Genomic DNA, 22,890 nt, shown 5'->3' on the forward strand with positions numbered 1-22,890 from the left:
AAGCCCGGGACGCAGTGTTACCAAACGAAAACACCACAGGTGGATGGACAGATGAAAAAAAACAGAGTACTAGCTAGTACTACAGCAAAACCCATTGGTTAGAACTAAATTTTACTGTACATTCGCACTTGATTATGATTAAAATACCCCTGACTAATTTATCATTCCTCTAGAGGCCGAATAAACCTCATTCCTGTTAAACCGGGTTTACCGGGTTACTGGTAAACCTAGACCTACCAAAAACCCTGCAGGCTAGCTAGGTACTTTAAGACATTTGGAATTTAGGTTAGAATACGCCTAAAACTGTCCACGACATAAATAATATGAGAGGAAACTCATTGGCTGTAAGGCGGATATTACCCCAATCGTTAGGCCTAGACGTATAACCAAAACAGATTGGGAATGGGAATACTGGAATAACTAGGTCAATGGCCAAGCGCTGGGGCTTACGATGAGTTTATTCTGAGCTGAATGTAACGCCGAAACTATTATTAGCTGATGGTTCAGGAAAATACGATGGAAGAAAAGAGAATAGTACCTACCTAAGCCTATAAATGGATGTGCAGTACCTTAGGTCGACTACCTTTATGGGTCAGATGTTGACAGGCCTAAAATACACATTTTTACGCTCAAATGATTCTCAAGCTACAAAACCTATGCTATTACGGTCGTAAACATCATACTCACCTAACCTAGAAATAATTTCACAGACGAATATACACAAATATATGTATTGTGGTTGTGTGTTGTGTACTGCTGTAGCGATATTCCACTTTAGGCGGTGAGGAAAACAAACCTTTTTTCAGGCGGTTGAATGTTTGCGTCTGCTATGCCTTTGCCTATGACGTCATACTTCACAGGGTTTGTTGTTACCCTGACATTTTTTAAAGTTAAAGCTTTTATTTATCATTTGCGTTTGTAATATTACTATGTTTCGATATTTCCGTTTTATTTCCCCTCAATGGTCAAGGATTGCTCAAAGACGGTCAAAGGTTAACGTACCATTGACTAAGGTTAATGTGCTATTCAATCCGATGACAGCAAAGGTTGATGTATCATTCGATCCAAATGCAGAAAAGATTAATGTACCATTCATTCCAAAAACACCCTAAGGTTAATGAACTGTTCAATCCAAAGACAACCAAGCTCAATTTACCGATAATCCAAAGACAAAGTTAGCCTAATATTTAATCTAAGGACAAAATTAACGTGATATTCAATACAAAGACAGCAAAGGTTAACAAAATTTAATCCCAAGACAACTAGGATTAATGTAACGTTCAATCAAAGGTCTGTGAAAGTTAACGTGCCATTCAATCCAGGTGAGGACGTTATGGACAAAAATACGGAGAGAGAAATTAATGACCAAACAAGTTTAAGATTATTTACGTGTGGAGAGGGGAGAGCAGAATTATACAAAAGTTAATTTGTTAACATACGTTTAAAGGCCTGTCCACTAGGAATTGTTTGCAAACAATGTTTCCTAGTGTGGACAGGCCTTAAAAAGCACGAAAAAATTCACTGCTATGTATATAAGGAGGGAAATTACAAATTTACATAATGATAAACCACCAACTCACAGAATTGCAAGTAAAATCATATGGTGTGGTTGCTCAGAGTGTATAAGGTATATGTGAAGGAAGGAAAGGTTCCAAAGTAATGTGTAAAAAATTTTTTTGTGAGAAAAGGATCTATGAATGGAATATGGAGTTTAGGCCAAAGGCCAAGCACTGGGACCTATGAGGTTATTCAGTGTGGCAAAGGAAATCAAGAGTAGATACGTTTGAGCAGTGTAGGGTGGATAGCAAGATGGAAGATATGAATGGAGGTAGAATAAAAGGAATGAAAGGGGTTGCAGTTAGGGTCCGAAGGGATACTGCAAAGAACCATTAGTAATGCCTACAATGCACCCCATGAGGTGCACTGACAGGACAATCCCCCTACAGAGAAAATTATTTACTTACCATATCTTAATGTATATATGGTATGAGAATTTTGGACGACATGGTGACACAGATAACAAGATAATCAAGATGTTAATAGAAGCCCACCGAGATTCAAGAGAAGTGACTTTTATGAATTTTTGTCTACCTTGTGACTGTGATCACTATTCACATTAACCATATACTTAGCCTTGTTAGAGCCACTAAAACTGGCTGCAAACGCATAACTGTAGTAGGTGCATCATGATTTCTATGAAGCTCCTGGGATTATTTTCAAATCACATTCCATTCTTTGTGTTTTCACAGTTTCTTTGTTGTTTAGATAGTCTTGTTGTAAAAGAATATGTATGAACTCAACAGGAACACAAAAAGTAAATTCACAAGGGAATGAAAATGGGCTGAAGAGACACCGTAATGAATCTTCTGTACCAAATAAGAATTTTCATACATTCAACTTCCCTGACAGATATATACTTAGCTATAGACTCCGTCGTCCCCAACAGAAATTCAAATTTCGCGGCACACACTACAGGTAGGTCAGGTGATCTACCGGCCTGCCGCTGGGTGGCAGGAATAGGAACCATTACCGTTCTTGAACCAGATTTTCTCTGTCGCCGGGGCTAATAACATCGTTTGCTAGTTCCTCCTGACTTTGACTTTCGAATTTCATCGCCGTTGATCTTTTGGACTGCTATTTGGTGACGTATTGGATCTCTGGCTTGGCATACGCTATTGTGGACTGTTTTGTGATTTTGGATTTGGATTTTTCTCAGAATGTCTGATATTTCGTTTTTGTTCAGTGTGTGTGAATGAAAGTTGTTATGTGAGACTACCGAAAGCTTCGGTAGATCCTCACACTACTTGTAAGAATTGTAGAGGGAATGTATGCTCACAATTGAATACATGCGACGAATGCAAGAATTTGAATGAGGAGGAATGGAAGATACTTGATTCCTATTTGAGAAAGTTGGAAAGGGATAGGGCTAGAAAAGCCTCTTCCAAGAGTGTGAGTAGGTCGGTCTCTAACGAGCCAGTTAGTAGTCGCTTGCCTATCTCTAATCCGATTGTTTCCTCCCATACAGCTTTACCTTCTCAATTATCCGACTCGGCAAGTTCAACATCGGAAATTGCAAGTCTGAAGGCTTCACTTTTAGAAATGGAGCGTAAATTAAAGGATAAATTCCTTCCAATAAAAAGATCCCATCCGATAGAAGTCTCTGAGAGCTCAGACGAGGCTCCTGCCAGGAGTCTGGCGCCAGCCAGGAGTCAGGCTCCTGTCAGGCGCAAAGCGCCTACAAGGCGAGATGATTTTCATGAATGGAGAGAAGAACCTGAACCTCCTACTAGACGAAAAGTGCCTGAGGCGCCTGGATCGAGGCGCAAAGCGCCTGAAACTCCTGAAATGAGGCGCAAAGCGCCTGAGATGCATGAAACGAGGCGCAAAGCGCCTGAAACTTCGGAAATCAGACGCAAAGCGCCTGAGGCTCCTGAAAGGAGACGCAAAGAGCCTGAAGCGTCTGAAGCGCCTGAGGCTCCTGAAAGGAGACGCAAAGCGCCTGAAACGAGGCGCAAGGCGCCTGAAGCTCCTGAATTGAGGCGCAAAGCGCCTAGAGCGCCTGAAACCAGACCCAAAGCGCCTGAAGCGCCTGATGCTAGGTGTAAAGAGCCTGAGCCTTCTGCCAAGCGCCGGGCGCCTGAATCTCATTTCAGGCGCCTCACTCCTGAAGTGCCTAATATCCATCAAGGGTCAATCAGGCGCAAGGAATTAACCAAACTACAGGAACCAGGCTTCAGGCGCTATGAATCAGAAGCTTTATCGGAGTTTGAGGCGGACTTGGAGGCTCCTCTTTGGGATTTTTCTCAGGATCAGTTTTCACCTGACAGGGTCTCTAGATGTCGCACAGGCGGCCGTAGCCCCTGTCAGGATGGGCCTGATTCTGCGAAAATGGAGAGACATTCGAGGCCTTCTCCTGATAGGGACGGGAGTTGTCGCACAGGCGGCCGTCGTCCTTGTCAGGAGGGTCTTACTGTAATCAAAGGCAAAGGACAGCATCGGCCTTCACCTGGCAGGGACTCAAGACGTCGCACAGGCGGCTGTAGCCCTTGTTAGGTTGCAGTCGGTGTTGCTACGAGCCCTTCACCTTCCCGAGAGAGGAGTCCTCCTCCTCCAGTTGCGCACTCATCTCCAAATATAACTCCTCATGAATTAGAAGATGTCTCGGACTCGGAAGAAAATAAGGGGGCAGGTCTTTCAGACTATAAGACCTTGACAGCCCTCTTATTAAAAGAATTCGGAGAGTCTCTGAGCCCTGCTGCCCCTCCTTCTCCTCGGTCTTTATTTTCGAGTACGAAAACTGCAAAGTCTTCCTCCTTTTTGAAGATGCAACCGACCATCTCAATGAAGAGGGCTTTGCAGTCTTTCGGAAATTGGCTTAAAACCAGGGAGGAGGCGGGGAAGACTGTGTTTACCTGTCCCCCTTCCAGACTATCGGGGAGGAGAGGGATTTGGTACAACACGGGAGAATCGAAGGGACTTACTCTTCCCTCCTCTGCTGAAGTGGACTTCTCAACCTTGGTGGACTCGGCAAGAAGACACGCTCTTCCATCGGCCAAAACGAACTGGACAATGTCTGAAACGGACCATCTCCTCAAGGGAATGTTCCATGTCTTGGAAGTTTTTAACTTCCTAGACTGGTCCCTTGGGGCTTTGACCAAAAAGATGCAAGACCCTGAGTTTTTGGAATCAGAAGTCTTGCATAGTGTGCTTGCCTGTATGGACAAGGCGGTGCAGGATGGATCGGCTGAAGTGGCATCCCTTTTCGGGGCAGGAATATTGAAGAAGAGGTCTGTCTATAGTTCATTCTTAACTAAGGCAGTCTCTCCAGTGCAGAGGGCTTCTCTTTTATACGCCCCTCTTTCTAAACAGTTGTTTCCTTCTCAGTTAGTAAGGGATATTTCCCATACTCTTACTGAGAAGGCAACACAAGATTTGCTGGTGCAATCGGCAAAGAAGCCAAGACCAGCCATTCCTGCCACGAAGAGGGAGCCAAGAACTACCCAACAGCCCTTTCGAGGCAGCTCTTCAAGCCGAGCCCCGAGGAAGAGAGGAGGGGAAAGAAGAGGAAGATCTTCCATTAGAGTTCCGAGGAAGAAGCAAAAATGAGATTCCAGTCCTCCAAGCACCAGTAGGGGCCAGGCTTCTGAAATTTTCAGAAGCATGGGTCTTGAGAAAAGCAGATTCTTGGTCCCTACAAGTACTCAAGAAAGGATACCTCATCCCCTTCAAGAACAGACCTCCATTGACGACGACACCGAGGGAGCTGTCAGCGAGGTACAAAGACCCTGTGAAAAGAGATGCCCTACTCGGCTTAGTACAGCAAATGTTGGAGAAGGAGGCCATCGAGGAAGTACAGGATCCTCACTCCCGGGGTTTTTACAATCGCCTCTTTTTAGTGCCGAAAGCCTCGGGAGGTTGGAGGCCGGTCCTGGACGTGAGTGCATTGAACCGCTTCGTGGAGAAGACAAAGTTCTCCATGGAGACTTCCAACTCGGTCCTTGCTGCTCTGCGTCCAGGAGATTGGATGGTCTCCCTCGACCTTCAGGACGCTTACTTTCACGTCCCCCTGCATCATTCATCGAGGAAATATCTTCGATTCATGGTGCAGGGAAGGATTTATCAATTCAGGGCTTTGTGCTTCGGCCTTTCGACGGCTCCTCAGGTGTTTACGGCGTTGATGAGGAACGTAGCAAGATGGCTACATCTGAAGGGGGTGAGAATATCACTTTACTTGGACGACTGGCTCATAAGAGCACAGTCAAAACAACAGTGTTTGGAGGACTTGGAGATAACTCTAGAGCTAGTCAGATCTCTCGGATTGCTCGTGAACCTCGGGAAGTCTTAAACGATCCCCAGCCAGAACATTGTCTATCTGGGGATTCGGATGGATTCTCGGGGTTTTCAAGCATATCCATCCCAAGAAAGGATCACGAGAGGATTGGAAAAGATATCGGCCTTCCTAGAGAAAGAACGAAGTTCAGCGAGGGAATGGCTCAGTCTTCTGGGCACCCTTTCGTCGCTAGAACAGTTCGTTTCTCTGGGGAGGCTTCACATGAGACCCTTGCAGTTCCATCTAAGGAGAAGTTGGAACAGAAAGACAGGAGAGCTGACGGATATCTTTCCCATAGAGGAAAGCATCAAAAACCACTTACGATGGTGGTCAGAACCTCTAAGAAAGAATGAGGGAGTGTCCTTGTCTCTGCAGAACCCTCACCTAGTGTTGTTCTCCGACACCTCGGAAACGGGATGGGGAGCAACACTGGGGACGAAGGAAGCGTCAGGCAGCTGGACGAAGGAGCAAAAGACCTGGCATATAAATGCGAAAGAGCTCATAGCCATTCATTTGGCCCTGAGACATTTCGAGAATGAAGTCAGAGGCGTGGTGGTCCAGGTCAACTCGGACAACACCACGGCTCTGGCATATATAAGAAAACGGGGGGACACACTCTTTCTCCCTTTACGAGCTGGCAAGGGATTTATTGCTCTGGACAGAGGAAAGAAAGATAGTGGTCCTGACGAGATTCGTTCAAGGAGGGAGAAATATAAGTGCAGACAGATTAAGCAGAAAGAACCAGGTCCTTCCAACAGAATGGACCCTTCATTCAGAAGTTTGCCAGCAACTATGGTCTCTTTGGGGGAAGCCTCAAGTAGACCTGTTTGCAACGTTCCTCTCCAGAAGGATGGAGAACTTCTGCTCGTTGGGAGAAGATCCCAGAGCCCTGTCAGTCGATGCCATGCTCATGGATTGGACGGGCATAGATGCATATGCTTTTCCCCCATTCAAGATACTGGGGGAGGTACTAAGGAAGTTCGTCTCCTCGGAAGGAATGAGGATGACGTTGATCGCTCCCTATTGGCCTGCAAGAGAATGATTCACAGAGGTACAGGAATGGACGGTGGACTTCCCAAATCTCTTCCCGAAAGGACAGATCTGCTCAAACAACCCCACTTCGAGAGGTACCACAAAAACATCCATGCTCTCGCTCTGACTGCCTTTCGACTATCGAAAGACTGGTCAGAGCGAGAGGCTTTTCGTGCAATGCTGCAAAAGCAATTGCGAGAGCAAGAAGGTCCTCAACCATGCGGATATACCAATCGAAGTGGGAAGTTTTCCGTAGATGGTGCAAGGCGAAGAAGCTGTCCTCCTCCGATACCTCTGTGACCGAAATTGCTGATTTCCTTCTATATTTGCGGGAGGAATCTCAATTAGCGGTGTCAAACATTAAAGGTTATAAGAGCATGTTATCTGCTGTATTCAGGAACAGGGGCCTGAACATAGAGAATGACAAAGATCTTCATGATTTAATTCGATCATTTGAGACAACTAAATCAAGATCTTCACTTACCCCTGGTTGGAACCTAGATGTGGTTCTTAGATATCTCACATCAGAGAAATTCGAGCCTCCTGATAAAGCGTCTTTCAGAGACATCACAAGAAAATGCATTTTTCTGATAGCTCTCGCTACTGCAAAAAGAGTAAGTGAATTGCAAGCTCTAGACTCGAGAGTAGGCTTTAAGGGAGACTCGGCAGTATTATCTTTCAGACCTTTGTTTTTATCGAAAAACGAAAATCCCTCAAGACCTTGGCCTAGGAGTTTTGAAGTAAAAGAGCTTTCCCAATTGGTAGAAAGGGAAATTGAAAGAGCATTATGCCCTGTTAGAGCACTGAAGTTTTACCTGCAAAAGAAGAAACAGTTGCAAGGTTGCAATCAGAGCCTCTGGTGTGCGGTTAAGGACCCGAAAAGACCAATGTCTAAGAATGCATTAGCCTATTTGTCAGAAATGTAATAACTGAAGCTCACTTGAGGTGTAACAGTGATTCATTTACGACATTAAGGGTTAAAGCGCACGAGGTACGTGCAGTGGCTACATCGTTATCGTTCAATAAGAACATGTCGATGAAAAACATCTTAGCAGCCACATATTGGAGGTGCAACTCGGTGTTTGCCTCACATTATTTAAAAGATGTGAGAGTAACATACGAGAAATGCTTCTCTCTGGGTCCGTACGTATCAGCGGATACAGTGCTGGGTAAAGGAGATAAGACTGATCCTTAAATTTTTTTTTTTTCTTCCCTTACATTTTGTATAATTTTATTTTAAAATATTTTGGTGTTGAGTTTTTAAGGTTGTTTGAAAGGTGTTTGGGGGATAACTCCTTTCAATCGTAAATACTAATCCACGGTTAGGTTCGGGTGATCGGGATCAGTGTTGTACTCCTTTGTATGCCATTAGGCATAGGTATATTGTCATGTAAGTGGATAGGACCCCAGTGACAATTGCCATCAGGTTCTGTCGAGTAAGTGGATAAGACCCCATTGACAGTCCTCTCAAGAGTTCTCAGCCATAGGTCACACCCTCGCTGAAGCTTTTGAGGCGGAGCAGACTTCTAAGCAGTAGCTATGAAATCTTCCGCCAAAACAGGTAGGAACCAGGGTATTGTTAATTAACTTTTATTACCTACAACGTATGTTGTTAACCTGTCTAATCAGTAACTAGCTGTCTCTTGCCCTCCGCCAAAGGTGCCAATCAGCTAAGTATATATCTGTCAGGGAAGTTGAATGTATGAAAATGATATTGTTATTGTACAATAAAGTTTCATACATACTTACCTGGCAGATATATCGATAAATGGCCCACCCAGCCTCCCCTCAGGAGACAGGTGGAAGAGAAAATCTGGTTCAAGAACGGTAATGGTTCCTATTCCTGCCACCCAGCGGCAGGCCGGTAGATCACCTGACCTACCTGTAGTGTGTGCCGCGAAATTTGAATTTCTGTCGGGGACGACGGAGTCTATAGCTAAGTATATATCTGCCTGTTAAGTATGTATGAAACTTTATTGTTCAATAACAATATCATTTTTCATGCATAGTACACTTTCCTTCTGGTTTTTTGAGGGCCTTTTTCCTTCTCTAGGGAATCAGTACAGACAGATGCCTTTTGAGATTACAAGTGTCAATACCACTTTAATTACAGCCTACACATACTGCTGTGGTTGTTACCAGTCAAACCAGATCAAGGAGTTTTGGTTGCAGCTACACAGTACAGATCCAAACTTTAACAAAAAAGTATTGATTTTTTGGAGCCAGAGTTTATGCATGGCATGTCTTATATATGCATGGCATGAGGCACAAGAAAATTCAGTCTATCTTTTACATAAAAGTCATGCGAGACTTAATGTAAAACCGGTAGCCATACTTAACAAGTATTATTCAATGAAAGTTTAATTGTGAATAAAAATAATTTCTGAAGTGTAAATAAAAATCTCAATAGTATTTTTCTTATTTCAAAGTATTTATGGTCAGAAGAAATGTAGTAATTTTCATAGAATTCCTGAAATCAAAGTGCTTAATTTCTGCAAACAACCAAGTGGACAACCTTGAACTTCTAATCCTTAGGGTCGATCACTTTCCTCCGATTACTTTTTCCACACATTCAGCTCCTAAGCTTTAGCCTCATTAGTCGAATTCAGTAACAGACTTTTTCTCGTCATAAAAGGAGTTCTCTGCAGTCTCTTACAGGGGGACACCTCGAGTGCAGGAGCTCCACACTGTCACTGCATTTCAAAGAATGTCATTATTATTCCATGATGCTTAATTTATCATTCTTGACCTCTACAGTTGCCTTACATCCACTTTTTCTATGAAGCCTTAACCTCCCATAGTAACTGGACCCTCATCTTTATTTTTACCTTTAGTTTGTCCTTTATCTCCTTTACCTTTTGTCTGAATGTGGAAGTTTCTCTTTTCAAATTCAGATTGTACTTTGCTCTTCTGATACATGTCTCTTTTTGGCTTGTGTTAAGGAAGTTAGATTTTACCAGCCAAAAAATTACCAAACAGTACCATAACTGATCACTCTTCTGGCACAAACAATTTTATACTTTCACATCTAAATTCAACAAAGGGATCGAAGATCATGTTGTGTTTTAATGAACAAGTACTACTTCCGACTGTGGAAGCAAGGAAAATTGAAATTAGGTCAAACAAAAATACATAACGCAGAAGACTGTGTAAAAAAGGACAAGTATTCAAATTAAGAGCTAACATTTAAGCAATACAAATCTGCAACAACACACACATACCACTCTAAAAATGAAATTAAGTAATGTTTATAAGTTTCTACACAAAATACACTGTCTCATATTAAAACTATATTTAAAGTGTTCTGTAAATTCAAATTTACTTTCTTTTACCAATACAGGCAGTCCCCGGGTTACGACGAGGGTTCCGTTCTTGAGACGCATTGTAGCCCGAAAATCGTCGTAAGCTGGAACATCATCAAAAATCCTAAGAAAACCTTACTTTTAATGCTTTAGGTGCATTAAAAATTATGTAAACTGTATTCTTATTGCATTTTTCATCAAAAAACCTTCAAATATTGATTATTTTGCAGTCTTTGTGTCATATTTCTTCTGCCAGATCAGAGTTGTAGGCGTCGTAACCCTGGAAATAATTACTGATCAATATAATTGAAAAGCGCCTTAACCTCGGAACGTCGTAAGCCGAACCGTCGTAACCCGGGGACTGCCTGTACTCGTAAGCAGATAAATTGAAGGTCGTTTCCCCTCAAAATTAACAAAATACATATACGTATGTATGTACAGTACTGTATATACTTTTGTTCCATCCAATTCATAGGAAGATAGAAGTTAAAATAAAATTCTTTGTGTTACTGTATAAGATTTACTTCTGGAATGGACAATTCCTTGATGGTTACCTACATCAAAATTTCAGAGCATTCTATTACTAAGAAGTATAAATCAGTTATAGTCAACACTGTACAGTATTTGTTACAAAATATATATAATATATTAAGCTAAATCAGGGCTAAGACCAACTGCCCTTTAGCTAAACTGCAGTATATACACAATTCATAAACACATTCACAGGTACCAGTCGTGATTCTAACTGGCAAAGTCATCACTGCTTTTTCAGTAATGGAAAGAATGTCTGTACGTACAGGAAGATCCCCAAATAAAATATGATGGTGTATGGTGTGCTTTGCAAGACCTGCACATTAGGTTCACATTAAAAATGCTAACCTGAGTACAAAATCAACTTTAGTGAATGTAAAGTTTACAAATACTTTAATAAATAAATATTAATCTCACACCTTACGTATTTACTTTCTGCTTTTTCGAGACACTTTCCGTAATATTACTCTTTGCAATGAGGCTTTCCATTTGGGCTTTCAAATTTTCACGGGCAGCACGTTTTTTAGCAGTTTTCCCTAGCATGTCATCGTAGTCTTCAGCAAACATTGTTACCAAAGCCTTATACATGTGATGCAACTTTGGAAAATTATGAAGGCAGACCTGGAAAAATAAAATATATTTCTAGATAAAAGATATCACTGTATCTCACCACACAAACTCATATATTAACAACATGTACATTGCACATATCCCTTGGGCCCTATTCACCAGACTGCATACTTATTATGGATTAAAAACTATGAAATGAAATCACATTAGTAATTATGTACATTAGTATTGACAATGTGAATGTATTGTACATTCCTATTTCCTAGGATTTTACAAAAATATACTTAATCTTGAGAATTTACCTTAACTACATAATGATAGAGTTTCTTAATTCTTAAAATGTGTACAAAGTACTATTCAGAACTTTTACTGATAGAAGAAGCATCACTATTTATTGTAAAAGGCAGCTATTTTACCTTTATGCTATTCATTATAAAAAAGAATTCTTCTTTTAGGATTCAACACAAAAAAATAAATAAATAAATAAAATACAATCATGCTATTTACCTTCATATTATCAAAAGCAATCCCAACATTCTCTGGAACAGCTGACTGTAGAAGCGGTACTTTAGCATACCGTTGTGAGAAATGAGTGAGCAAAATGTGATGAGCATTCATGTCATGCCCAACCTGTTCACAAAAACATTCTATGAGTTTTATGTAATTATGGAATGTGATCAATAACATTACTATTATTAAATCTGTCAGTAACTGAGATCTTGATCAAATGGGACTTCACTCTCAAAACCTGAAAAATACTTAACTTGCAGCTGCATCATTTGTTTATGAAGATGAGTCAATTTTCGCAAACTAACCGTTTTTCAATATGAGTAAATTTTTGGGGGTTGGGACTAACTGAAATAACATTATTCCTAGCTCCAAACAAAAAACCAAAGGTAATGCTACTTTATTGTGCAATAGCAAACTGATTGTTCTTATTCAGAAATCAAACTTGAAAAGAAATTGCTGCATTAAAAAAACAAAAAGCACAAAATTTCACCTGAAATAGCTTGTGACGTGGTTGAGTGTGTCTTAATTCTAGCATCCTCCTCCAATTCATCTTCCATTGTGGCTTCATGGATCAACAAATCACAATTTTTGACCTGAATATGATGAGAGACATTATTTGGTCAAGATATTGCATTACATAAGTATCATTTCATAGTTTTTTGTTTCTCACTTGTTTTGCTTTTACTCTTTGTCGTGAAAAAAGTTTTTTTTTTTTAATCAAGTTATTCTAGTACAAAATAAATATTAAACTGAATACTGAAATTTTCCAAGTTATGAACAAAAAACATCACACAATATAACTTACCTATTCTAACAAACTCTTCACATGGCATAGTATCTCCAGAGTAAGCTACTTTCCATCCATCTTTATGAGTCCATGCTACACCAAATGAGTTGGGGCAATGTATCTCCAGAGTAGCGAATTTCCATCCATCTTTATGAGTTCTATGCCAACCAAATGAGTTGGGCATGTTCACATATGTCATATCAATGGATTTCATGTCTAATTGTTCTCGAATTTCAGTATAGGAATCACTAAACTTAAAATCAGCAAATAAAAATCTCTGGTTCCCAACTAAAGTAAAGTCTTGTAATATAGGCTCAAAGTTTTGGTGATAAGAATGCAGATAAGCAATGATTTTTTGAGGAGCTAGAAGTAACAGCTTTGGTACCTGAAATAATAAAAAAAAAAACCATAAATCATCATCATTTTCACCATTAACTTTTCTATGTTAGCTTTCTCCTTTATGGATGCGAAACAAGTATGTACTCTTAACTCTTTTGTCAAGTGCTTTCCCTTCTGAATTCCACCTGCATTCAATCTTTGTTGGGGACCAACATTCAGGTTAAATTCTTCTGATACATTTACCATTTGCTTCACTCAAAATATTGTGTTATAGTAGTCCAGTAACATCATCAGTTAAACATGACAAATTTGTAACTAATTTGTATTTTTCATAACTTACAAACCTGAGGTCTTAACATTAGGATAAATACTCAGCGCCAGCTGGAAACCGGTAAAGTTTAAAATAATTGTGTACTCAAGGGACTAATGGCATCTGTGCTTGGTCACGAGACATGTGGGGCCACCCACATACCCCTCATTAACTCTTGACCCTGTCAGTTATTTTCTTACCGCCTTCAAGTGAGGACGTGGTTTACTCCATCCTTTTAAAGCCGGTTTAGTTTGCCCCCTGTTGTTTTCAATTGGTTGTTTGGAATTCCCGGGTATGCGAACATGAAGCTTTCTCATGCTGCGAGACTTCCTGGATATCACAAGAAGCAGTTATACACCCTGTTATTTTCTTCGACGGTTTCGACGTCGATGGAAACCGTTGAAGTACTCTTCGTGTAGTAAGTCGTAGGTGAAGAAACTCTCAAGATATGGTTAATTCATTACCTGTGCTTGGGAATATCGCATATTCATATGGATTGCCTGTAATCCAAAGCTTTGATGTATCTGGATGTGCTTTGGGAAGTAATTATGACTAATTGTGCTCCTTTCCCTACGGGGAGAGGCGTACATCGCCATCTTGTTTTTGTTCCAGATACGTGGGTAGGGAGGATGCAGGTGTGCGGTAAGCGTTAGGCTTATCAGGAGAACCAACCCAAAAGGACAGTTGGTTTGATGTTTAACGTCGTGTTGCCATCCAGGATCCCACGTGATGGATGTCCCTTTTATCCTGACATGCACTGGATGGCGGTCGGATGTGTCGCCATCTGTAAAGAAGCAGATAGGGCAACAAGGCAGCCTTTAATGTCAGGTTGCTATGACTAAGAGAATAACATCAACAGCCTTGCACTTCTGGTAGGGTGCTGGCTTCGCATTCGAGTTGCTCAGTGACGTCATAAACATGGCGACCGCCATGACGTCTCTTCACATGCTTCCATTTTCATTTCCAGGTACAAGAGTACTTTATAACTATGCTTTCGGATGGGAGGTTTTTAATGCACATTGTTTTTGAGAGAAATTACAAGCGTTAGGAGATATAAGTCACATTATGGAAAAGACAAGTCTTTCCTCTGTATCCTTCCGCTTAGGCATCAAGCTTAGGTGACTGGCTTTGATGCCAATGCGTTCTCCTGCCAATCCTGGAAATATAATAGGGACTTCGTAGCTGATCCTCGAGCCAAGAGGAGAAGTTTCTTCTCTATCTTCGAGCCAGGATTGTTAGTACCCTCCGCTTTTGTAATGTACATCAAATTTAATCTTCGTATACTGTTAAATACCTTCTCTAAATCTATAAAGATTTAATATAATCTCTTTCTCATTACATGGTACTTTTCATGTAGGTGCCTCATAACATATATAATACCTGAGTTGTTGACCTCATGAGTTTAACTATTACTCACAACACTATCCCCAATATTTTCACAGCAACTTCACTCTTATTCCTCTATAATATCCATATTACTATAATAAAGCTGGCTTGTATTCATTTTCTTCATTCAAGTGTCAAAATATTCTCAATTGTTCAACATTTCTTTCTTTTCAACATTTATTTTCTATTTTCTTTTCATACACTGTACTACTGCTATGTTCCAACTTCACTCAGCCACTTTGTTATCCTGAATATTTATTCTTAACTCTACTGTACAGGCAGTCCCCGGGTTACAACGGGTTCAGCTTACGACGTTCCGAGGTTAAGGTGCTTTTCAATTATATTCATTATAAACTATTTCCAGGGTTAAGACGCATGTTCCGGGGTTATGACCGCTACAATGCCAATCTGGCACAAGAAATATGACACCAAAAATGCAAAATAAACAATATTCGAAGGTTTTTTTTATGAAAAATGCGATAAGAATGCAGTTTACATAGTTTTCAATGCACCCAAAACATTAAAAGTAAGGTTTTCTTGGAATTTCTATGATGTTCCGGCTTACGACGATTTTCGGGTTACAAAACATCTCAAGAACGGAACCCCCGTCGTAACCTGGGGACTGCCTGTATTAAGACTCCTTCACCACCATCATCGCTTCCAATTCCACAAGATACAACGGAACTCCGTGAAATTCTGTTATTCATATCTTTCCTTTGCTATCACTTCCAAAAATCTCATCTCATAGCTCTCATTCAAGTAAGTCTGCATCTTCCAACTTTTCTCGTCTCCAAAGATACCCGGCTAATACTATCGCATACTATTCTTCTGCATATATTTCATTGTTACTTATAAAAATTATCAATTTCATTTGGGTTAAAAACCTCATTAATGTTAATGCTTATTAATGATACAAGACTGTCACAATGTAAATTACCTATTTACTGAATGCCTTACACCTTTACCTTGCAGTGTTTTCCTCTAATTGTCAAAGTGGAGACATCAGTTCATAAACTTGAAACTAATAATTATATCATACAAATACCAAGCATAACACAGAAATTTAGTTTCAGTAATAAATAAGTAACAAAATCATATTACAACAGGTTCTCAAAATAATCAGATCAAAGCAAAATACTTACACTTTCAAATCCAGCATGCTTGAATGCTTGTCGTCTGGCCAACAGTAATCGGACAAATCCGATGTGATGGTCAGCATGAAGATGGCTAACATAAACAGCAGCCAGTTGTCGCAACACCTTCTCAGACTCAGATAAACCAAAAAATCTTACTAACTGTCCGTATGTTCCTTCGCCACAGTCCATTATCAGAGTTTTGTCGGAGCTGTAAAAAAGATTTGATTTTATAGTGTGCTCTAAATAAATACATTACACCAACACAAGCACACTGTATACTAAAATCAACGAATTAATGCATAAATGTGATTAAACCCTTAAAACAAACTTTTTAAGGTGATACTTTATCACTTACTTTGTACTTTAGATTACTAATTATTAAGTAGTTTATCCACATCAATGAGCCAATTAATTTAGCTCAAGCAGGGCTGGCCTGAAGGACTTATCTTTATGCTATCATACAAAGTGCCGGTAAATAGAGTACTAAGAGGCTAGCAGAGGGGATTTCATACTTGTTAGATGGCCACTCGTAGGGGTCAAAATTTAAAGTACATTAACATTTTCTTCAAGCATTCAAAAGTCTTCCTTGCTAAGCTGTAGTGCTTTGATCATTAATTCAAGGTTATCAACTCAATGCATATGTATACTATAACTAGACATACTAACTGATAGTAAAACAGCATCGCAATACCTTGACTTACAACCCTGCCCTTGCCAGCTTCTACATTTTTTTCAAGTGAGTGTATTTCTCTGTGGCAATAGACAATGGTCTTTCTTTACTTGAAAATGTTGTTTTTCCTGGCAGTAATGCCTGGTTATCTTGTTAAAGAAATTCTAATTGTAAACTACTCATTAAATATCTGTAGTTAAAATTAATTGAACCAATTTGAAGGCAATGAAATTTCTTCAATGTCTTACAGAATGTGCCAGATTAATTGGAGTATGACTGGTAAAGGAAAAGAGTTGTACCTACAGAGTGATCTAACATCATATTAAAAACAAAAAGAAAAATTAATTGGTCCCACCTCAGATTCATCAATATTCCTGAAGTGTTTCGAGTTTTGTTGGGAATACAGGAACCAGTTCCTAAGAAGATGACGTTAGGATAACTGTTAGATCCTTCTGCATTGCCCATACTCTCCATCAGCTTCGACTTTGTTTCTTCCAGTGCCGACTCAAAGTTCTCCATAGCATAACATTCTTACTTGGTATGTTGGCAGGGGCTTTAAAGACCCCAACTCGCTTGAGCTGCAATTAAGGGAATTGTTATGGGCATCATGAATCTTATAAAATAGATCTTTACCATCTCTATGACCTACTTCATTTCTTAAGATTTGATTACATCAACATAACCCAGCATTTTATCATGCAAATGTCAATTTTAAAAGTTGAACATATAACATCATAATTGTTAAAGAGCCAAATAAAATAGCAAATACTAAACACAGTGCTCAGTAACAACAATCAAAATGGAAAATTATATCTTAACATACCGGTCAAGTTTCTTCCTGGGTCTTATATGATAGGTCATTAATGTTGTTGCTTGATGCGCAGGCCCTATGATATATTCTGTATTCAAAACAGAAGCAGCAGTGTTGTCTTTAGTTACATGGTTACTTTCCACAGAATTATCAGTCTGATGACTATTTCCATTAAGTCCATCCTGATTGCCAGAGCCATCTTTATCACCACAACATGGGGCCTCTTGCAATTTTTTTACTGGAATACTCTGATCTTTAAGTAGAGGGAAAAGATGTTCACTGAGTAGATTTAGTTTGTACTGTATTCGATGAACAGCTTCTGACCCCATGCACTGGCTGCCCTCATTTATATACAAATGATTTGTGGAAGGAGAAAATCGTGACATCCACTCCTGGTAGCGAGGGTCACTAACGACATGTGAAGGTGTGAAGTGAACCACTACTTCTGCCAAATCTCCATCACTGGTTGCTGAAGCTTGATACTTGGTGAATGCTTTGCAATTTAATAATGAATCTAAATATGCCACAGTTGGAGCCTCCACAACTAAAAGATCAAAGAAATAAAAGATATAGGTTACTGGAAGTAAAACAATATGTATATTCATATAATTGTTCTTCACTAATCTCTACTCAAACATTTTATGCCCTATACATTTGGACAAAATTTTTATTAACATCTTTAATATATATACATACTCTACGGTGACTCTGCACCTTATGAGTACAAATGACCTCACTTTTATTATGCTAAACACCCACTAGGGGCACAAAAAAAACCAAGCGTTGGTCAGCTCTTAAAATGGGCATAGCTCAAGTACATGACAGGTAAGATCTGCCCTCCTAGAAGCATCTCATCCTCATCTCACTGGGCCTTAAAAGTTGAGGCGTTCTTATATTTAAAACAGAAAAATAGGAAACATTATTTACCAATAAAAACAGGACCAGGATCATCTGGAGCTGTGACTTCTGATGCTAAAACAACCTTTCCATTGGGTAATGTGACATTCTGCCCCCTCTTCAGGTCCCCTAACAGTGGCCCAGGAGGTACTCCTGCTTTCACACATTTCTCAAGTAACAATGCTCCAGCCTGTTGAAATAAAGCCTATAATTAAAAACTGGAAAAGGAAACTTTTAATTACAAAGTCTGTTCTTTATAATGAAATCATGCAGCCATTACCATCCAGTCTTTATATTTTTATATGAAAGTTGAATGCTAACTGCTGTATATATAGTGATATTCATGCACTTCATTACTCACATATGACATATTAATCAAATTTCCCCTGCACATGAAAAAAAAATATTTTTACCAAATTGTATTACAAATGATCAATCTTTTACTTAATGGTAAGAAATTTTCCAAAACTAATGTAATATGGATTATATTTTTGGGATCAAGCCGTGTCGTTGGGTGAAATGTCTCGTTAGCCATTTCTGATATATAAAACTAATGCTAAATATACCAGAGAATAAACCAAAGGGACTGACTGAGGTTACTACCCTCAGGCGAGCACTTTTTATAACTAAAAAATGTCGTGTATAAACCAGGAGCGAGTAAAAAACTGCCACATCTCCTTTACCCCACAGAAAGATCCTCGTCAACAATCTCTGAAACCTGAGGTGCCGTTACACAGGCCGCCTCCACGTATCCAACCCCCTCCTCCCCAGCGCCATCTACAACATCTTATGTTAGCATGGCAATGGCGTATCAACAAGATTTCGTATCTGTTTTATAATTGTGTTTTTCGTCGTCTAATATTGGACTTATGATGGCAGCTTCCGTCCCATCTAAGTTAAGTACTCAGAACATGCTTTGAATTAGTCTTTTATGAGGTAGATCGCCGTTTTATGAGTTTATTAAGGCTTTTTTATCGTGGCGCTTCACGTGACGTCATCGCGGGATCGTCCGCATGGCCGGCCTGTTTTTACTTTTCTCGGCGATATTTCTGCATATTTTTAGATTATATTTTATGATCTGAATATCTGGTTATTTTTCGAGTGTCTTCCTGTCGTTATATTGCACCTTGGAGCTAGGATCGAGTTTGTTAACCGTTCCTTTATCTATCGGTGCTATATGTATATAGTATATATGTTTAGATAGGTAATGAAGACATTCTTCGAGTATTTCCAGTTTTAAGGAGATTCGGTACTCCTGTGTATCGTGTTTATTCAGGTCCCGCATATATTCAGTTAAGAGCTTTATTGCAGTGATATTCAAGTTGGTTTAGTAACATGCCTATCAACTAGGTTAGGTTTCTCTTTGAACCCAGCGTTAGGGCATGTCCATGCATTTTATTAGAGTCTGGTTTGCGTAGATTGTATTTGCCCCTTATTCCTGGAATTTCGGTCCCAGAGGTATTCATTTAGTCTGATTTCGACTGTAGGGGTTCTATTTAGAGTAACCTAGCGTGGGTTCACTAGGTTAGCATAACTTAGTAGGCTACTTCCTTTTCGCTGTCTTCCTTTCGAGTCTTTCCTCTTTTGACGTTTCATCAGCGGTCGATTAGCTGTTGGGAAACAGTGTCTGATCTTATTTTGGGTTATACGCTAGCCCTAATTTATAGATCCTGCGACCGTTTGATGTATTTGGTTTCATAGTAGTTCATTGAACTCATTGCCTACTAGTCATATTGAGAGAGAGAGTTGGGGGGATAGCGGACAGGAAGTAAGAAACGTTTGAAGTGTTGGCTGGTGAGTCTAAGGTTAAGTTGGTTGTACCATGGCAGGTCTTCTCTGGATCTCCAACTGCCGGACTCCGGGGGTGGAGTGAGAGATCGATCGAAAATTTTATATACAGCTTCCTCCCCTCTCTGTTCTGTTTAGACGTGAAGGATTAAATGAGGATGTTTGTTGACAACTGATTTTTACTTGTTGATTCACTTGTTTTCATTTTCGAATGTCTCTTAGTCCTTTCTGGGGTTCCTGGAAATATCTGGGACCCCCGGGATTTCGGCACGTAAGGGGTGTGTCCCTACCATACATTTATTTATGTTATTCTCATATACTTGTGTCTATGTTCATTAATTTCCTAATGAATTACAATCGTGGTAGGTCCGGATTCCGGGCCCAGATACGTTTGAATTTCATAAAAAAATTTTGGTTTGTTTATACTATAGTCTATTAGTTTATTCGAGATCGTGGTAGGTCTAATATATAGGCCCGGATACAGTCCCGGCGGACTAGTGACAGTATAACTTATATGCATATAGTTTTATTTTGGCTCTAACTGGGTTTAACGTTACCCGGGCGGTGGTAGGCCTATCAGTATAGGCTCGAATACCGTCCGGATAAACATATTTATTTTCAACATGTTCTGTATTTATATTTATATATATTTATTTATTTTGGCGGCTTTTCTGGATGTTGGCAGGTCCTGAAAAATGGACCCGGATATCATCAGGAATTGCCGGTTATTCATTATGTTAAGTGTCTTTTCCCAGTGTTTTCACGTAACAGAGTGGTATTCCGGCGACGCCGGATTACTAATTTATTTGAAATACACACGGGTTGAGATACCATGTTCTAGTTCAATTAAATTTTCCGAGTTTCCTTTCCCCATCGTCTATGTTATGAAACTTCTCATTCCGGCGATGCCGGACTTTGAGTTGGGAGAGGGTTAGGCTTCTCGAATAAATGTAAATCTGTATCAGCCAATTTCCCGAGGGAATGCCCCCGGAAATTTGATTCTATACTGCTTAAAGTCATGTATTTGGCTTAATGATTGGTTGATACTCATTTTCTATATCTCTTACAGATGTTACAATGTGCTGAGGTGGGCTGTTCGGCCATGCTTCAACAGCCCTGTGGACATGTGGAGTGCCGGACTCACTCCGCATGTGGAGTACAAGTTCTGGAGGAGATAGTTTGACATCATGAGAGATGCCAAGTCTGTTATGACCTTTATGCTCAGATCACAGATGACTTGGTAAGTAGACTGTTAGTCTGAGTAGAGTGTTTCCTGTTATTTTAATAGATTGATTCCCTTATACACTTGGAGATATGTTGGTCTATGCCTGATCAAGGATTCTCTTTCAGGCCCCCAAGGAAGTGAAGGAGGCAGCGCTCGCCACCTTGAAAATTTGGGTAGGAGGCTTTGGACGAAATGTTGGCAAAGCTAAACCCTACATCCCTTCTCGTGTGGTAGCCTCAGTCCTCTACCCTAACTCCAAGACTGCAGCTGTGGCAGAGGAAGTAGCAGCGCCGTATCTGCAATCAATTGGAGAAGAGTTCCAATGTTTAGAACCTGTAGAGGGCCCCGAGGCAGAGGTCGTCAAGGAAGTTGGCGGCTTACACTTGTCGTCTGAGCCGATGCAGACAGATCAGGTAGGTGAGGCAGTAGCTAGTTCTCCTTCCTTCTCCTCCTCTGAGTTTCCCCCTTTTACGTCTCTTACCCCTTCTCCAGTAGCTTCTCTCGTTCCTTCTCGTACCCCGCCAGGGTTCGAAGGTTTTGGAAACGCTGATGTAAATAAGGCAGTCTGTCCGGTCTACCGTGAAGACCATGAAGACCAAGCAGCTGCCTGCAAAAGTGAAATCCGGCACCCCGGCCCCGTCGGCGGCAGACATCACTTCTAAGACTAAGTCTAGCCGGAGCAGCAGCAAAGATAAGTCTTCGCGGAGAACTAGGGAGAAACCCACTACTCCTTCGCCTGCTCCTTCACCGGCTTCTACACAGTCGGCTTCAGCTATTTCTAGTCCGACTCCCACTTTGACACCGACCTTAACAGCTTCAGGCCTTTTGCCAGCGGAAGTGCCGGTTAATTTAGAGGCTCTGGCTTCTATCTTAGTTCGGAAGGTCAGTCAAGAACTTTCCTCTCAAGTAGCCAGAGATATGGCAGCTTTGTCAGGCAGACTAGAGTCACATATGTCTCGCACTGACCAGTCTGTATCAGAGCTGTCAGGTATTGTGAGCCAACACCAATTGTTGATGACTCAGACCGGTGGAAACCCTCAGCTTTTGTCAATCTTGCCAAATGCGGCCAATCTATCCCCCTTCGAAGCAGGTAATCCATGGCGTTTGGCTTTTGGAGCCGTGCTCCGTGATGGAAAACTTACTATTGAAGGGTGTGGAACACGCCCTTTGGAAGATTTTGAGTTCCATCCGACGGACTTGCAATCCCCCTTTCTATGTTATGCAAGACTGACTAGGGAAGCTCTTGTAAGAGAGGACAAGGTTCCGGCAGAGACTCTCATCTTCCCAAGGGAGGCGGCCCAGTCAACTTGGCTTAGATTCATGAAAGAAATGGAGTGTGTCAACACCAAAATCACACCATTTCAAGGAAAGTATACTACCTTCACTGTACCGAAGGATCACCCACTACCGTGTACCACAAAGATCGCCGAGCTGACCCTGAAAGCAGCGGAAGAAGATAAGCCTCTTCCTCAGCTGAAGGAGACAGACTTGACGTCTTTGTTGGTGCCGGAAGATCCGACATACTGGAATCATACTCCGGAGACTTTCCAGAAAGGAAATTTAGAGACAGACTGTGCTTCCACACAGTTTAATGAGAGACTCCTTAAGCTTCCCGAGCATCTCATTAAGGCGGAGTTTGAAGCCAGGTGTAGGTTGAGTCGGTCACTCCACTCAATCACTTCGGCAGAGACGATCGCTTCTGCCTATCCGACCGCCCCGGAGTTTCAGGTCTTGACCAAGTCATTGTTGGGCACTTTTCAACACGA

At 40.7% G+C, this 22,890-nt stretch overlaps 3 protein-coding genes across 9 annotated transcripts in view; 1 reads left to right on the forward strand and 2 right to left on the reverse strand.

Moving 5' to 3' along the window:
* LOC135206111 (protein SON-like) overlaps positions 1–842 on the reverse strand; it is a 40,600-nt gene extending 39,758 nt beyond the window's left edge. For 5 of the 7 annotated variants that reach the window (XR_010312680.1, XR_010312679.1, XR_010312678.1 and 2 more), the window contains exon 1: positions 688–842. The gene's annotated coding sequence lies outside the window, so the exon portion shown is untranslated. Of the gene's footprint in view, positions 1–542; positions 655–687 lie in introns of those variants that run through there. The other 2 variants (XM_064237346.1, XM_064237345.1) reach the window with 2 other exon arrangements.
* Positions 843–1,809: 967 nt separating this feature from the next.
* LOC135206016 (serine/arginine repetitive matrix protein 1-like) lies at positions 1,810–4,053 on the forward strand. The gene is made up of 2 exons (XM_064237186.1): positions 1,810–1,828; positions 3,026–4,053. The coding sequence occupies exons 1-2, from the start codon at positions 1,810–1,812 to the stop codon at positions 4,051–4,053; spliced, it is 1,047 nt and encodes a 348-aa protein (XP_064093256.1).
* Positions 4,054–9,271: 5,218 nt separating this feature from the next.
* Positions 9,272–22,890, reverse strand: part of LOC135206114 (ribonuclease Z, mitochondrial-like) — a 44,936-nt gene continuing 31,317 nt past the window's right edge. Inside the window, 9 exon segments of the mRNA XM_064237354.1 lie at positions 9,272–11,316; positions 11,773–11,898; positions 12,270–12,368; positions 12,567–12,682; positions 12,749–12,947; positions 15,740–15,941; positions 16,759–16,937; positions 17,196–17,758; positions 18,142–18,301. Of these exon segments, the coding sequence (XP_064093424.1) occupies positions 11,116–11,316; positions 11,773–11,898; positions 12,270–12,368; positions 12,567–12,682; positions 12,749–12,947; positions 15,740–15,941; positions 16,759–16,937; positions 17,196–17,758; positions 18,142–18,301 (1,845 nt within the window). The 3' untranslated portion in view covers positions 9,272–11,115.

This window comes from Macrobrachium nipponense, chromosome 29 (genome assembly GCF_015104395.2).
Source record: "Macrobrachium nipponense isolate FS-2020 chromosome 29, ASM1510439v2, whole genome shotgun sequence".
NCBI lineage: Eukaryota > Metazoa > Arthropoda > Malacostraca > Decapoda > Palaemonidae > Macrobrachium > Macrobrachium nipponense.